Genomic DNA, 18,137 nt, shown 5'->3' on the forward strand with positions numbered 1-18,137 from the left:
TATCCAATTGTTGGTAATCATTGGGGGGTGCAATGATCCAGGGCGAGCAGGGATGGCTGCTAACTTCATGCACGCTGTCTTCCTTCTTAGGCTGTTTTTCAGCGCCCTAAGTGCTGCAGATCGCATAGCCTAAGTTAAGAGACAGGGGTAATTGGAGATCGCTGGCAGAAGCCGTCCTGTAGTGGACATAAAAATATGCAGATGATGAATCTAATTTTCGATGTCGCAGCGACTCGCATGGCTGTACGAACCGTTCGCCCCTGCAGCCTGCGTTCATCATAATGCCAGCGTTGTGATAGCGACTGCTCGTGATCATCCAGCGGGGTATTTACAGGTTTACATGGTCCGTGCATTGCACGATGTTTGTTATTTTAATCAGTGAGTAAATGTTACTACAATTCATATAGGCGATAAAACCAATGTACAGACTCGTGTGAGGGCCGCACTTTTTGCCGCAATTTTGACGAGCCTTACAAGGGACCGGGCCATTTTATCTAATTTTTCCAACTACGAGTATGAAATCCGCCGTAAACCTCCGCGATCGCCTCCTCTCCCTATCTATAGTCGTGTACAACTTTAGAAGGCAGCGGCATTTGCCCCTCAAAGGCGGATGCACACGAGCATCCACCAATGGGCGTGCACTCTAGACTGACCATGAGCCGGGTGGCCGGTGACCCCGCCGACAGAGGACTTGGCAGCCCGCGCTTCAAGCTGAGCCTAGTCGCGTCAGCTGGACTGTCTTTGGTCGCGGTGGAAATCGGCTGCTGCGCTTCAGTGGTCAGGGCGGGGCGCCTCTCCTGTCTTCTTAAGCTATAACCGAACTTTTTTTTGTATAGTTGCGACGCGCGAAAGTACGCTGCGCGGGAAAATTCGTAGTGGAGCGCGATCGGAATCGCGCTGAACGTGATTGCTTCTCGGTTGGATTAAAAAAAAATATTTGCTTTCAAGTTGGGGGTGCGGCTCTTACACGGATTTATACGGCAAAAATCTTTTTCGTGTAATTGTCTTATGCTTCGCTATCATTAATACTGCTTCGCCTTTCTGGCAAAACTACAGCCTCCTTTTTTTTCTGTAGTAGTAGAAGCTCTGCTGCTTATGACTGCTATTGATTCTGATTTCGAGTGAATCCAGCTTGGCCTCACTTTGGTTATTAAGTTTATTATATATATTTATGGCCTCTGCATGCACGTTGCGATCTTTCTATCCTCAATATATCTTGTAAATTATTATAAGTTTTTTTTTCATGAGTCGCTAGCATTACCTACTGGAAAGAGAAGCAATGCTGAGACACATATCATTAACGTGTATTTCACACACCGTTGATAAAAGACTTTGCCGAAGGGGTTACTGAAGTCTGCAGGTCTTTTTCAGTGTCAAAAAAGTGTGCGAAGCAATCTGTAGCGAGTTGAACATACAGCAACATATTGATTCTCTAGACATAGGCTATCCATATCATAAGAAATAATTGTTAGTTGACTACCTCTGTCTCTTTCAAAATGTGATAAATTTTGTCCTGTGTACACATTGAAATAGAATGTGTCTGTGCATGGTGTTCACACTGGAAATTAAAATAAGATGTTGAAGTGAAAAAATACGAATGATGGAGCCGCCGTTGATGCTTTTAATGCGCTTGTTTGCCTATTGCCAGGATTTTCAGAAATAAAGCGAAAGTATGCATAAAAGCCGTGCACGTCCGCATCACCGATGATGCAGTTAGCTTGTAGTCACGATGACATTATAAGGGAAAATTTAGAGGCAACTCAAAATAAACCATAGACGGTTTGGGTAACAGGACTCCGGTACTGACATTTCAGGAGTGGGGGGGGGGGGGGGGGGGCGCTTCGGCATCGCCGGGGGGGGGGGGGGGGCAGAGCCCCCCTCTGAAAATTCAAGAGGGGGCTCGAGCCCCGGAGTCCCCCCGTAGTCGGCGCCTATGCAAACATCACCCAGTAAGATTCAGTACACGCCAAATTATCTGCGCCACAGGGGCCGAGCTGTCTTTCGCAAACTGCGTCACAAAATGCATCTCAGACTGTAATGCAGTGTGTAACACAAAATGTCTGACCTTGCCGTGGTCCAATAGCGCAGGCGTGCTGTGTCGCAATGCACCATGAACTCAAAGTACGTGAGCCAATGAAACCAGAGCTACATTAAATAATAATAAAAAAAAAAAACAGACGAAATACTGCCAAACAGGCAGACGCTCACATGGGCAGTCGGCCTCGCTCAGCTTGGCGGCGTGTCTGGCCCATGACGCAGGCACATGGCCTGTAATCGACTTGTCACTAGGTAACGCCAGAAAAGAGCTCGCAAAGTGTAATTTCTTTTATACCCGAAAACGTTTTAGTTTTAGCGGGAAAGAATACAAAAACATAAAAACATTGTCTATTAACTTCATTTGACATTCTTTTTTCCTGATGCTCGCCTCAGTGGACGGATGGCGTTAACAATAGGCGTGACGTATTTCCTGTTGCCTGTTTTCGCCGTGTGTCCGCTCTTATTGAATTTCTTTCTCTTTGCGCAAAGCTCAAGTGGATGGTTTTGATCAGTCAACTAAAACAGCTGTGTGCAAGGGGTTTTAATTGCGACAAACATGATGGACCATACACGGCAGCAATGCTTGTACTGTTGCTTTCCTGCAGCGTTTTTCATCGCTAATTAATTTTCCTTTCTTTTGCGTTCACAGGTGCGTGATCCAAAACGTTTACCATGGAGTCCTACTACTAGCGACATTTAACAACGGAGACTAAAGGTCCTACCAACCCGCACGATAGCGCCATAGTGACTCCACTATGGCGCCGCAGATTTTTGCTGAAAATTCGTCCGCGTTGCCCGTTGCACGCAGTAATTAAAATAATTAGCTATTTGAGTCTTTGTTTACTTTCGAACATACATCTTTATACAATGATAAAAAGCCGCAGTTTCGCCCGAAAGGATAAGTATCAATTTGCAATAGCTAATTAGTAGAGAGCTATACGGAGTAAGGATATGTAGTTTTATCGGCTGCATAACCTTGGACACATTCGCTTACTAACTCAATTAACAAGCCTGGTGTCAGCGCGCACACGCAAACATGAATAGATCACCCTCGATGACCGCAGACAACCACTTTCAAAATGCTCGCAGCGAGCAAGCACGCCAGCAGCAGCGAGCGAATGTTCGTACGGTCTATTCGCGTCAACGGAAACTGAGCGGCGAAAGCACAGCGCATACAAAGGTAAGAGCCGCGCGGAGATCGCTTTCAATATATGGTGTGTGCGACAGCCCGGAGCCGCGCAATGTACAAGTACGCCGTTGCTGGCAGAGTAGAAGCCGCACCCCCTCCCTCCCGCGCGGCCTTCCCGCTTTCTTCTTTTCGCGTGCGAGATTGAGTCGCCAGATCCCCTTGCGTCCGTTCGCAAGATAGGCATTTGATGCCGCAGCTAAACGTCGCCTCCCCTCCCTCCCATCCCCAAACTGAATCTTAATGGGGCATGTTTGTGACGCTTTCTGACCCACAACAGTATTGTAACTTATTTCGTTACTTTTAGGAGTACGTTTTGGGCACGCTGGCTACAGAGGGGGTTGTGACGCAGTGAGCGAAAAACAGCTCGGCCGTTGTGGTCCAGTTTCGCACGGACTGAATCTTACTGGGACATGTCTGTGACGATTTTATGCCCCCCCACGACATTTAACTTCTTTCGGTACTCACGTTGGTCGAAAGCGCGATGAGAGATCGCCAGGAGCGATAACAAGGCAGTTTTGCGCCGGCAGAACGCGTAAAGGATAACGCCGATAGCTCAGAAACCAGTAACTTGTACCTGGGAAATTACGTCTTCTGAACGTCTAAAACGCGCTTTATACCCACGGATGTCTTGAGTGCGCGTAGAAGGCATTGTGCGAGCATCTGGCTGCGAGCTTGTGTTGCGGCGACCTCTATACGTGGCGTACCATCGCGTCTGCTGAGGCCGAGTTGTGTCGAAAGTGCGCAGTCGCCCGTGCATTTGCGCTTTTAAAGATCAGGTAAGAAGGCCCGGTAATGGGGGAATGATTGAAATCAGGTGTCTGCGTTATATTTTATGTATACTATTGTTTGGGACAAATAGTCACCTAGGCTGCTTGATCGCAGTCTAGCAAATTGCCTATTTCTCCTTGATATTTTCTTCAGTAAATCTATCTCTATATCGTAGCTATACAATGCCTGTAACAACTGCGCTTTTATCAATCTGTTCTCGGCTTTCCTCTCACTAGCGCTGCAAACGTCTCTTGCATATATCGACTAGTCGACCACTTAATCCCACCATTCGTTTTGAATCCCCGCGCTTTTTGAAGGTGGACGTTCTGTACGAGTGTTACTGGGTGAATCGCTTGGCATTCCATTACGATGGGCTGAGCCGTTTCCGCACTTCTGCTGCAGCACACTGATGTCTCATCCGCTTGCGAATATTTGCTCCGGTATGTTTTTGTCCTCAGGCAGCTAGCTCAGGCCTCAAATAGCAAGGCACTGCCCTTTCTGTGATCGTACATATTTTTTCTCCCGATTTCTTTCTTGCCGTATTGGTGAATCCTCCATGGTATTCTTTATTTCCATCCTTTGCGCCAGATTTGCCGTCTCTGTTTCTCTGATTTCTTTTGACACGTAAGTGTTTTAAGCCGGGGACCACCATCAACTTCCTATAACGGATGTGACGTCGGCGCGAACGCGTGAAATATGCTCTCTCTTGACATAGAGTTACTGTGTATGCTAGGGAGCATATACAGTAACTCGACAGTAACTCTATCTTGACAGGGATGGCGCAGCCATCCATGAGCGGTGAATCAAAGTACTACATCATGACAAGAACGAGCACCGACAGTGAGTGCTTCGGTAGTCTCAGCGCTGCGGAGGCTCCAACGCGGTTTAACCTGCTGTAGGCAGTGGAGGCCTTCTGCTGAGGTGACCACGCAGTTATCGCACATGGTTTGTCTTTCGCATCGGATTAGCCTGTAACGCCTCGTCATCTACGGAGTGCACCTTCAGCATGCCTCGGCAGTGCGCACATGCTGCCTACTGCTTCGCTTGCGATGGCACCAACTAAGAAATCTGCTGCGCCAAGCGGCGCAGAAAGGCAACGACGTCGACGGGCGAGTCTCGCTTTGGTCCGGCGAGACACACGCCAGCGTGAAGCAGAACGCCTTCGCTCGTCTGCGGCGCACGCTGCGCGCTTTGCCACTCGCATTCCTGAAGCTGAGCGCGTCGCAACTCAGCTGGCTGCCCAAGACACTACGGAGTCGTACCAAAATGCTCGTACCTTTGCCGAAGTAACTCGACTGCAGGACACCGCTCGCCGACAGGACCAAACGCGCCAAACAAACCTGCAACAGGGTTGCCGACGCGCAAATCGTGCGTCTTTCGCTGCAGCGGGCCGTGAGTTCACAAAGCAAACATGGAACAGCTTTAGGGGCGAAGCTCCTTAGGGTGTGGGTCTGTCCCTCGATCCTCTGTAGTATGTAGTAGTAGTAGGTAGCCACGTCTACTTTTATGAAAAAAAATTCCGAAAGCTTGTGTCCGTAGCGCGGAATCGAACCAGGGACCCCTCGCTTCCGAACGCGCGGCGCTAACCACTACGCCACGAAAGCTTTTTTTTTTTTACAGCCTTTTTCACTTTATTCTTAATCCAACATGGGAAGGAGGTAGCACTGAAGCGTTTTTTTCACAGGTTTCATAAACACAGAGAGAGGGAATCACACATCTACCTAAAGACCAGTCTTTGCTGCAGGCGCTTCTGCCACACCTGCCATGTCTTGCTAAACTCATCTTCGCCGTCAAGCAGCGAACTTGTGTATGTAAAAGCATCACAAAAGTGGGTCCACGCCGGTTTTGCGTTTTCTAGAGCTAGCATGTAGTCAGTTCGTGATCTCCAAATTGCATACAAACCTAGTAATATCAGGGTTTCCACACAGCTGTCATTTTTATGGTGTTCAACTCTCAAAAACTTTACGTCTTCCCAATTTGGGTATATCTGTACATTAAACACAATTCGTATGTTGTGCCAAAAGTGTGCTGCATTTGTACAAAACAAAAAGACGTGTTGCAACGATTCTGGATATGGGCAGAGCGCGCAGTCCGTTGTCCACGGCACAAAAAAACCCTTATTACTTAACCATGTTTTGACGGGTAAAACTTCGACATGTAACTTAACAAAAAAATCCTTAATCGCTGTTTTTACAGGATATTTTGGAAGACGCTTAAAAACGTCAGACTCCAGCTGGCTTCCATATCGAGACCGATATAGTGGTGGTGGGAATAGCATATCTATACTGTTCCAGTATAGGCACTTTCGTTTTACATTCTTTAGGTACTCTTGAGAAAAACGCTGCTGAAAGAATCGAGCTGCCTGCTCCACCTCCCTGTAGAATTTTAGGGTGTGCACACGTGGGACTCCTTGGGCATCATCAATCCACTCACCCAAGAACCCACCGCCTAGTTGTTTGAAAGAATGACGTATAATATGATTAGCTTGGTTTTTGAAAAAAAGGTACCTGTGAACTTTTAGTTTTACATCTACGTTTACAAGCCCTAGGCCTCCTTTCGCCTTACTTAAAAATAAATTACTGCGCCTCATGCGCTCAAAACGTGACTCCCATATAAATGTTGCGCAAAATCTATGCACACGATTTACGTGTGCCGACAAACAGGGCATCACCTGCGCTGAGTACCACACAGCTGGAAAGAACACAGTATTGCACACAAGGGCTCTGTTCAAAAATGGGACAGTTCTTCCATGCCACTGTTGCACTTTTGCCGCGAGAGTGTCACTTCGAATCGTATTCTGTCCGTTCTGTAGGTTGGCAGTATCAAAGCACACACCGAGGTAGCTATTGATTGCAGACGTCCACTTCACGTCCAGAAAGGTGGTTGGTTTTGAATCCCATACACCTAACCGTGCACCCGCGCACTTTTCGCAATTCACTTTAGCACCAGACACTTTACAGAAGTCCATCACATGCCGCATTCCTTGGGGGACTTCTTCCCTAGAGGCACACATAAGCGTAAGGTCGTCGGCATAGGCGAGTACTTTCAGAGAGGTATCTGCAAAACTGAAGCCTGTTATGTCACCGTCGTTCAGAATTGTTCGGCACAGGGGTTCCAAGTACAGAGCGAAAAGAACTGGTGACATAGGACATCCTTGCCTAACGGACCTGTTGAGCTGTATTGTTGGTGTTGTTTGCCCGTTGATAACTAGTCGCGTCGATACTTGTCGATAGCAGACACTTATGTATTTAAGAAGGCGGTCCCCAATGTTGCAGGCCTTAAGCAAGGTGAAGAGAAAGTCATGTGCTACTCTGTCAAAAGCCTTGCTCAGATCAACTTGCAAAACCGCTACCCTGGATCCATCCACGGAAGTGGCTTCGCACATTATTCGCATGAGATGCAGATTATCACTGATGCGACGTCCTTTGATGCCGTATGATTGATGGTTCCCGATGACATTTCCGAGGGCAAAGTCAAGCCGTCTAGCTATAATTTTAGCTAGAATTTTGTAATCGGTCGTTAGAAGACTAATGGGGCGGAAATCGCTCACTGTTGGCACTTGCCTTTGCTTCTTCGGCAGTAAGACAGTAAGACCTCGTCGCATAGATGGCGGCAGCAATCCTCGTTTCGCAATATCATCGTACACTTCGCGTAGTATTGGCACTAATTCCGATGAAAACTTCTTGTAAAAATCAGTGCTGAGACCATCAACTCCCGGCGATTTCCTTGGTTTTAATTTACGAATGGCCCATTCTATTTCACTTTCTGATATGCACTCATCCGTTAGCTGTTTTGTCTCGTCATTTATGCAATTTAACGTTGAGGCATATTTTTGCAATAGTTCACGGTCACATGTGTTGCTTCCATATTCGAAGAGGTCCTTGTATGTTTCAGTAAAAGCCGCCTCGATGTCGTTTTGTGATGTGAGAATGCTGTCGCCGCTTTGTAGTGCTTCTATTCTATTTTTCCTGCCCCGCTGTCTTTCTTTCGTCTTGAAAATTTTTAGCGGTTCCTCATCTCTTAGCTGCGATTCCATCCTAGACCGGATCATAGCACCTTTGTACTCCTTCTCCAGGATTGATAGCAGCTGTCCTTTGCACTCTTTGATATCTTCTGTAAAGGTACCCGGGTGAGAGTTTTCGGCTTCAATTAGATTTTCCAGAGTTCGCATCAAGCTCAGCTTTTCGCTCTTCTTGAGAGCTGCTTTTTCCTGACCTTTTGTAAGTAGAAACATCTTACATTCTTCTTTTAAGTCTTCCCACAATATGGCATCTACGTGTCCTCCATTCGTTTTTTCCTTGATTAGATTCCTAATGCTGTCGCATATCTCTTTGTCATCCAGCAAACTCTCATTCAGCTTCCACAACTGCCACTCCTTGCGCCTCCTTGTTGTTCTTTCCTTTTCTTCGAATATGGCTGTGACAAATGCGTGATCTGAGAATGCTACTGGCTTCACCTTATAACGCACGTTGTACGCTGAGAGATCGCTAGACACGTAAAGCCGATCAAGCCTTGAGTGACAGTCGCCTTGCCAATGTGTAAAACCGTCATTATTTCCTGGCGCAAGTTCGGTTACATCCTGCAAGTCATAGTCGCGCAAAAGCTTTCGGAGCTCTGGTAGGCTAGTATCCGGAAGTCGCTTTTTCGAACAATCGGAAGCACGTAAAACACAGTTGAAGTCTCCGGCAAATATGGTACGGCACGGTGAATCAAGATACTGCCTCAGGCCTGAAAAGAATTCTTTTCGCAGCGATGCGTCATTCGGAGCATGAATCGAAATCAGCTTGTATAGTTCATTCCGGTACACCAAATCCACACTGCATATACGGCCGTTTCGGTCCTTGTCCCATTCGGGGTATACTAGTACCTCAGATCGTTTCTTTACCAAAATGGCCGTCCCTCCACTGTATCCACAGGCAGGTGAAAAATGAAACGAGTAATGGTTGCGAACGAAATGGTTCATCTCTTCCAAATGCACACTAGATGAAAGTTTAGTCTCCTGAATAAATGCAATGTCAATGTTTTCTTGTAAGAGTAGATTTAGAAACCATTGCTTCCTCCTGCGTGCGACCAAGCTCACGCAGTTAAAGGTTGCTAGCTTTAAGTAAGCCATATCGAAAAAAAAACTATCGTTGCTCCGGCCGATCAACATACCTTTGAGGCGTGATATTCACAGGTCACAAGGTACGCTTGTGACGTTTCTCCACGGACGGTTTCCGAGGAGCCGCGTTAACACGGTTCCTCTTCATCGCCGCGTTAGATCTTGCTTTTGGCACCGTGCTGCTCATCTCTGCGGTCCTCCCTGACGTGCCTTGATCTTCGTCCGAACAAAGCACAGGCATCCTCTCAGCCATAGTGCTTGCGTCCTCTGGCTCTGACTCCATGGATAGGTACGCCTCCGGCGTCCCCGCGTCCATCGGAAGGTCCGTGGCTTCAGACGCTGCTGGCGTCTTGGGGCGTTCTGCTCCCAGGTCCAAAAAGTCTGTATCCATCGGAGGGACCGCGTCTTCAGACACCACTGGCGTCTCCGGGCGTTCTGGTTCTGCTTCTGGGTGGATCACTTCAGCCGCCGTGGCCAAAACCACTGGCACTGAAGGGCACGGAGCTTCAAACACTGCGCTGCACTTTGGTTCCGGCTCCCCCGAAGTTTTATCTGTTATTAGAGACACAGCAGGCGAAACTGCTGCCCCATCCTTCACTGGAGAATCGACGTTCTCAGTTCCTTTTTTCGTGGCTGGTGTTTCAGGTCCAGGCACCCACGAGGAAAGGTTAATGTTACGAGGCTGCAATGTTTCTACAGCTTCCTCTTCGTCCATGAGCGCCTCTGTAACGTCATTATCGCCATCTTCCCGTGTCATAGTCGCGTATGTTTTTCTGCAGTCGTCGGCTTCATGGCCAAACTTGCGGCATTCAGAACAACGCGGAATACGACAGTCCTTTCTTATATGGCCCGATCTCTTGCATCTTAGACACAGCGGTGGTCTTCCAGGCACAATTACAAGAGTATTGCTGCCCTGTATACGAATCTGATGCGGGAGCATTTCGACAGTAAATCCGTGCTTCAGTTTCAAAATCACCGACCTTGATGAGGTTTGGGCTCCCTTGAATTTCCCGGTCAGCCACGTCTCCCTGCTCACTTCCTCAACTTTTCCGAACGGTTCCAGCGCTTTTCGTATGGCATCATCGCTGATATGGTAAGGAAGCCAATGAAGCTTGACTCTCACCTGACTGTCGTTGGGATCGATGACAAGGCATCTTTTACCTTTGATGCGCAGTTCCTTTGCTTCTACGAGCACTTGCTTCGCGGCCATTGAGTGTGTCGTCAATGCCCAGACATGATTCATCTGGTAGGCACCTATCGACACCACATCCTTGACTACTTGTAGTCGCTCACATTCTTCCTCGAAGTCGTTGATTCGATATGGCCTGGCAGACACATCAAAATGCAGAAAAACTGTGTTCAATGACATATTTCCAGTTGGCAGTTGGGGCAGAATAACCTTGTAGTCTTGAGCAGAAACAGTAGAACCGCGGCCTGTGGCCGCTGACACCGCTCGGAGAGAGCACATGATCCCAGCGTCCGACGCGCGCGAGAGCTGACGAAGGAATGCACTACGCCACGAAGCGCACATGGACACACGCACCACGATGACAATAAATACCCAACATTAACGAAAGACTGCGCGTTTCTAACGCGTTTGTGCTAGCGCGTTACGGCCCGTGTAAGAAGCTGGTGTAAGACGCTGTGGCCTCTCCGCCTTACCCCCGTATTCATAAACGCTCCTCGACTTGAACTTGACTTGCCACCGCCTTCAACGCGTTTCGAACGCGCTGCCCAAGGCGGTGGCAAGTCAAGTTCAAGTCGAGGAGCGTTTATGAATACGGGGGTTATACTCTCTCAGCAGTCATGTGATGGCGTCGGCAAACGCGGTGCACGTTCCGGCATGTGTAAACGGCTGCGTAAGACGCTGTGGCCTCTCCCCCTTACTAGAGAGTACTGCACGTTTCTAACGCGTTTGTGCTAGCGTCCCCTTAAGCGGGAGATGGTGCAATTATAATGAAGGGCGCTGTTATAAAATAGGAATGACGTCACATATGGCGCGTGTCATTGGTGGAAGTCAATCGTTCGATTTAGTGCGGCGAGACTGGGCGAATTACACGGAAGATTCACGGTTTACCGATGATTCCCTCCGGAGCTTCGCCCACTCATCATCATTTACCCCGTGGATATGCGGTGTTTTTTTTTTTTTTGTGAAGACCTGTTTCACTTTCGTGTTCTTCCGATTCCTATGAAAGAGGGATCAACCATATTTTTCCATGGGTCATCGTTGTCTATTTAATCCTTTCAATTACCCAGTATACTTGGTTGCCAACTTTCTTGACCTGATCCTCCATTACGTGTCCTTGCTTTTGAGGTACAGATATCTGGCCTAGTTTACATTTTTTCAGCAAATATATACTATATTGTACCTTAATATAACCAATTAGAGAACTTAGCACCATTGAAGAGCATTTACTCAGCCACAACAGCCCAAATGTAAAAGAAATAAATATACTTTGATGTGCGTGGCGTCACACTGGTGCTCAGGTTGAAAATCACTTATTAGCTTGAAACCTATCGCCAAATAACGAAAATAGACTTTTGAAATTATATTTGATCAGTCTGAACTGAATTTTATAGAGATGAGCATTCGTTGCCTATACTACTTTGGGCACTTTCAGCATATCTATCTATCTATCTATCTATCTATCTATCTATCTATCTATCTATCTATCTATCTATCTATCTATCTATCTATCTATCTATCTATCTATCTATCTATCTATCTATCTATCTATCTATCTATCTATCTATCTATCTATCTATCTATCTATCTATCTATCTATATCTATCTATCTATCTATCTATCTATCTATCTATCTATCTATCTATCTATCTGCGGCGTTGTCCGTTAGAGAAATATCATACTGAACCACGCAGGCCCTCCGCGTGGTGCATAGGCGTTACTGAACTAATTGAATTTCTCAAAGTAAAATGCTTCAGAAAATTCCTTAAGTACGACACACACAGACATGGCAGCGTCGGATGGTAATTTGAATAGAGGAGAAAACATAATTCTGTTACGTGGAAACTCAAACACAAACCCCTTTTCTTGCTGCCGTTCGAGGTCTTTCTTGGTGGAGGCGGCGTGCCCTGCTCGGTTCCTTGCAACAAACACCATCCAGATAGCGCTCCCCTCCGCGCCTCCTCGGCAGCGGCGGTAGTAAAAAATAAAGAACCAGAAAGCTGGCCTTCGTGCATAGCGTTCGCCGCCAGCGTTTGCAGGTAAACATTTACGTTTACTTAAGCTGCAGTTTCCGGGAAGCGTGAGAGGCAGTCAGGGATCTTTGAATGCTATCGCGTTCCACTCTTAAAGGCGAAGCTTAAGGGTCCTCCAATTTTTGTTTACAGCCGTGAGCTGTTGTCATGCCATCGACGTCATTGCGTCGTTCCAGCTTCGTCATCTGATTCAGGTCATGACGCGTAGTCGTCACGCCATAGTCCTCATAGAGCCTTGGTGACGTCATAGAGCCTTGGTCGTCGTCAGGCCATCGCTGTCAGACACTCGGTTGTCATCCCATTTTCATCAGTATCTAGTTGTCACGCTGTCCTCGTTATTTCATCGTCATAATTTCAGAATCGTCATCTCATTGTCGTCATGTGGTGGGCGTCATAGCGCCTTCGTGTTTCCATTCAAGTCATTCCGTCACCCACCCTGCTTGTACAGTCAACATCACGTGGTCGCGCTCATGGGCGAAATCGGCAGGCGAGTGTTGTAGAAACATGGGCCGATACCGAAGGTCTTTGTGTAGTCGCATTTAACTGAAGCATCAGAATCACCACTATATATTCTAAATAAATGATGACTTCAGCAATACGGTGTGTTGCTACATTGCTTCAATGCTAATTGCGTTACTGTCGAGATTCATCGTGACATGGGTTCAGCCTGAATTTCTTAATGTATTTATTTATTTATTTATTTATTTATTTATTTATTTATTTATTTATTTATTTATTTATTTATTATACCCTCCGGGTCAATGGCATTACAGAGGGGAGTGGGGAATTAGTGCAACATAAATTATGCATAACAGCAACAGAAAACAACCAAAACATACTAGTATAATTATGCAATTTTAGCGGATCCCAAACCAGAGTACATAAATATTATTTCTAATTATTCAAACTACTTAATTCAACGTACATAGATTGCATAAACCAAGATGCATAAGGGACATAAATAATCACGAGTGCACACTTCATGGTAAGAAAAGCATACAAACAACTGTTACCTACAACAGGGAAAACAACAATATTCAAACCTAAACGTCGCGAAAAGTTTGCTTAAAACGGTTAGTATCTCTTATGGAGGCAACACTTACGGGAAGATGATTCCACTCATCAGATGTCTGTGGGACGAATGAGTGTAAGAAGTCTCTTAAAAGCCCAGGGACCATTTAAATCGAAAGGTGGCGCTGCCGTCCACTTTTGTAGTATAGCCGAGGGGAAGTGCTTAGTTTTCTTTCTTTTGCATGTGTTGGCTCTGCGTAAGGCAGCCTTGAAAGAAGGCAAGGGGACCACGAAGATGTAAAAGATCCAGAAAGGAAGATAGAGTGAATGAAGGAAGGAGAAATAGGGACGTCGGCCAGGCGCTCCAACAGTATGCTACCCTGCTAGGGAAAGCGTATCCTCAAGTGCCATCCAAACAGTGTTAGCCGGCCCAACGATGGAAATGTTACTGTAGAATTTTTTGGTTATATAAGCAGTGCATTCTTTAATAAATATTTTGCGTGTCGTGTGTGACTCTCGCTCAGCCGTCACTAACTTCATCAAAGGCCGCATTTCTCCTCAAGCTCTTCGTATCCTCCGCCAGGCACCACACTCTAAAGAAAGCATGATCTCCCTGACATGGATCCCGGCCCACGCGGGCACTGTCCACCCACACATCCCCAACCTCAACGAGGTCACCCACTCCATTGCGCGAGGCCTAGTCAACCGCGCCGGAGTCACTGGAGAGAGTTGGACACCAGGGACAATCTGACTACTTATAACGATATCGTTAAGGCATTTTACCTTAGTCGCCGAACCTTCCCCCACCTCACCCCAAGTTCAGCCGGGCGCAGGCTACCACCCTGCGTCTGCTACAAACAAATACGTACCCTTCACCCTCACGCCTCCACCTTATATTCCCTGAAGTTTACAATACCCACAACTGCCGGTGCTGTGGAATTCACCCGGCTACGCTTCCGCATATGCTGTGGGAGTGCCCAGCACAGTACACACACATTAACACCACGACCCTCTCGTCGAGGTTGCGTGAGGCTCTGCGGAGCTCCGCCCTCGACGACCAAACCTGGGTGACCCAGCACGCTCGTGAGGCGGCGGCGAGGCAAGCCCTCGACGTCCCTTCATGGGAGGCTTAGGCCCAGTCATCTTAAAGTGCTGGTTACACAATAAAAGTTTATTCCTGCCCCTTTTCTTTTCCACAGCAAGATGACAATGCTAGTCTTTGGCACGGAGCTTGGAGGGACACATCCATAGCCAAAAAAGCACTCACTGTAGCCGCTATAAGAGAGATAGAGAGAGAGAGAGGGAGAAGGAGAGAGAAACAACAACGAAGGAATGACCGAACAAAAGAACTAACACGGTAGGAGCACGGACGCTGCGCCCACACTTTAGTTCTGCTTTGCCAGACCAAAATCTATCATTCAAAATTCGACACATGGTTATGCCATGACTCTCGTTCTCTCGTGGTTTACAACAATATATAATTGCTATTCGATTCATTAAAACGACAACTCGCCATCATTTCAGCAGCATGGTATTGCCGTATTCTTTTTGGCATTGCTTTGCCCCGACAGTTTGGAAATACAAAGCGACAGTAAGTGATCAAGAGAAGAGCAAAACAATTCCTGAAGTGCGGCACCGAAGTATCTCAGATGGTTTCAGGAGGAAGTACATTCATGGAAATGTACAGGTGATGCATTGTAAAAAAAATAACGTGCTAAACAATGTTGAATACGCCAAGGCCAATGCGTAATCGCAAGCGTACCTCTGTACTGTCGGATGCAGTCTCGTTTGCCATGGGAAGTATGCGGAAAATATTTATATGCCTCTTCTATGTCTGTCGGGCTCCGGCTGCAGCAACTGCAACGCCGCACACCCCTCGCGCAATGCCGCGAGGAAAGGAGTTTGTTTATCCGGATTTGCCACCTGTGTAGGTCCGGTTTTCGAGTGCAATGCGCGTGACACCGAACGTGTAACTGTTTTCCCCTCTTGTGCATGCTCGCAGAAAATAAAAAGGACAAAACAAACACGCACCCATTTTTGGCCAGATGTACGTAGTAGCGCGATGGTGACTGTGCTACTGGAAGGCAGTACGCTGCTGCGTGCTGTGCGTGTAATGATGAAAAAAAAAGGAGCACATTTTGGAATCCAGAATACGTCAACTTTGTGCAGCAGTAAAATAAGTGCAGTTTTTAGCTCTCATACTCTGAACACTATTTAAGAGCTACGAAATGGACTGATTCTGTTCGTTCTTGCTTTTGTCACGATTTGTTTCAGTTTCTCTTAAAAAACAAAAGAAAAAAAAACGATAGACTTGTTATCGAAGCAACCATCCAGCATTTATAAGCTAAATACTCTGTTTGCGACGGCACGGCCTTTCCCCCCCTCTTTTACTGTATTGAGAAAAGACAGGAGCAAAAAGCCAGTGCGCCACAAGTGCACTGACTGTATGTATGTATGTTCGTATGCAGTTAATAGGAAGCCAGACAATGTGAATCTAAAAAGAACATTAATTTAGGCTTCGACTGTGGAGCCGCGTCGACATTACGTAGCGTGCACGAGTACGACAATACGCGACATTTCACGCGCGCGCGTCGTGGATGCAGGGTTCGCGTGTGATCTGAGTGGCATGTCTGGTGTACTGAAATTCTGCTGCGAATATGAGCCTTTCATGCACGTAATCATTTGCATAGTCCAGCCAGTTGACGTCCAGCGCCCGTACCGTGCATTTGGTGTTCGGCTTGTGTCTTGCATTGTAACTATGCTTCATAATGCATGTAACCAACACGCCAAGCTTTATGTAATAGCAACACAACAGCAAGGTCTAGCTATTGAGGCCCTCACATATAATAATGAATATGTACGAATGCGTTGCTGGTGACACATGCCATGGCAACAGTTTTCAAAAGAGTGCGTTTTGACGAATAATCGCGGCAGTGCACTCCACTTCGCCATCGCCGCTGAACGTGTTGAGAGTGCCAGAGGCGTCACGAGTTCATGTCGAATCATTTTTCGAACTTGCTTGCCTCTCGTATGCCTCTTCTCTTCTCATGAGAGAGACCATTTGCTTAGTTATCCTGTATTTTCTCTGCTGATATGAGGAAATTTTGATCTTTCCACAGACGGGCATTCGACAAGAACTCGCTGATGCTTGATAGCGCAAAGACGAAAAAGAGCCGCAGGCATATATGGCAGCCTGTCAATGAAATGCTTATTGGCATTTTTCGCGACGTGAATTGCGGTGCGTTTTAAAGTTTTGAAGGTGAGCGTGAGTTTGAAAATGTCCTTTTCGTTAGAGATTGTATGACCTGCGCAGAATAAGAAGCGGCTTATTCGAAGACCTCTAATCGTACTACGCCAAAATGAAGACGACAGCTTAGTTAGATAGTAATTTAGATCAAGGGTTAGAATTGTGATATCTGCCACATGCAATTTGATTAAGTTTGGTGCAGCAAAAAATATATATATATATATATATATATATATATATATATATATATATATATATATAAACAACACCCTGTACAGTTATTGACAGGTCAACAATAAACGAGAATTAATTCCCGCAAAAGTGTGCTGCACCTGCTCGCATCCTCTCCGAGCTTCCAGAAAACAGCTTTCTTGCAGGTCACAAAGGCACGAAGAAAATGTTCCGCAGTTATTAGGTAACAGTGAGCGCGTCGTGGTCACGCACTACACGCACGAACAGCGAAGATCGACTAGTGCGAGGGTGAGGAAGACAGTTCATAGCATAAATATACGCAGAACATTCGGAGAACAGTGATAAACGATTCGAAGGATGCTGTCTCACTTACTTCAACGATAGTACAGGGAACTTACTCGCGCGAAGCTATAAGGTAGATTACACGATGTAGAACTAATGCTTGTACATGAGGTGGTCTGTTTGTATTTATTTTTATTTCGAATAACTAAAAGGCCCATAATAAAGGGGCATTACAGGGCGGGGGGCCTTCGTGCTAGCAGATGATTTCAGATAGCATCAAGTCTTGAAAGTAGATAGGTTAGACAGGGTCACCGTTGCAGGCGTTAAGTAATTCTAGTCATTTGATGTCTTGGCGAAGAATGACGATATAGGCGCGCAGATGTTCGGACGGGAGGGGGCGAAACCTGCGCAATGATGGTTGATGCGGCTTGTCCTACGATGAGCCGGTGAAATGACGGAACGGGCTGAGTAGAAGTAAAACATGTGAATGAGGTAAGATCTTGCTATTTTGCAGCGAGATGACAAAGTGATGACGTTGGTTTTAGGATTGAGTTTAGTAACGCTGCAGTAACAGGATCAGTTCATCGTTAAATATCCATTTCATTGCACGGTTTTGAACAGATTGCAGTGGATTAGAAATGGGGGCCTCAAACTGGGCATGCACCCTCCAGTGTGTGACGATCAAAGCCAGTATCGTTTGATTTAATGTCCACGACACGACAGCGCCTCAGCAAGACAGCGGCCTGGGCGTGAATAGCAATGAGAACGAACCAGAGAAAAATTCAAATGCCAGTGATTCGCTGGCGCATGTGCATACATTTCTTGTGAGAGGCATACGCTGCATTGTTGGCCTGTGACTGACTATGATACGGAGGTTCGACGAGAACACCTCGGCGTATACTGTTATACGGAGAGTGCAGGCGTGTATGTGAACGCATGCTTGCTTGTAAATAATATAATACAGTGTCATATATGTTTACGTTCGGTAGAAATAGAGTTGCAACAGTGGTATTTCGGCCAGGAAATGCCTCGCTCTTTCTGTATCCTCTCGCGGAAGCAATTGTGCTGCTTCGCCTGTTATCGGGCGCTCC

The 18,137-nt window shown here is 46.6% G+C and overlaps 1 protein-coding gene across 1 annotated transcript; it reads right to left on the bottom strand.

The window, feature by feature from the left end:
- Positions 1-9,171: 9,171 nt before the first annotated feature.
- On the bottom strand, positions 9,172-10,599 carry LOC119443952 (uncharacterized). Its single transcript, XM_037708518.2, has one exon. The coding sequence runs from the start codon at positions 10,561-10,563 to the stop codon at positions 9,172-9,174; it is 1,392 nt and encodes a 463-aa protein (XP_037564446.1). The 5' UTR covers positions 10,564-10,599.
- Positions 10,600-18,137: the final 7,538 nt, after the last annotated feature.

The sequence above is a fragment of the Dermacentor silvarum genome, chromosome 3 (genome assembly GCF_013339745.2).
Source record: "Dermacentor silvarum isolate Dsil-2018 chromosome 3, BIME_Dsil_1.4, whole genome shotgun sequence".
Taxonomy (NCBI): domain Eukaryota; kingdom Metazoa; phylum Arthropoda; class Arachnida; order Ixodida; family Ixodidae; genus Dermacentor; species Dermacentor silvarum.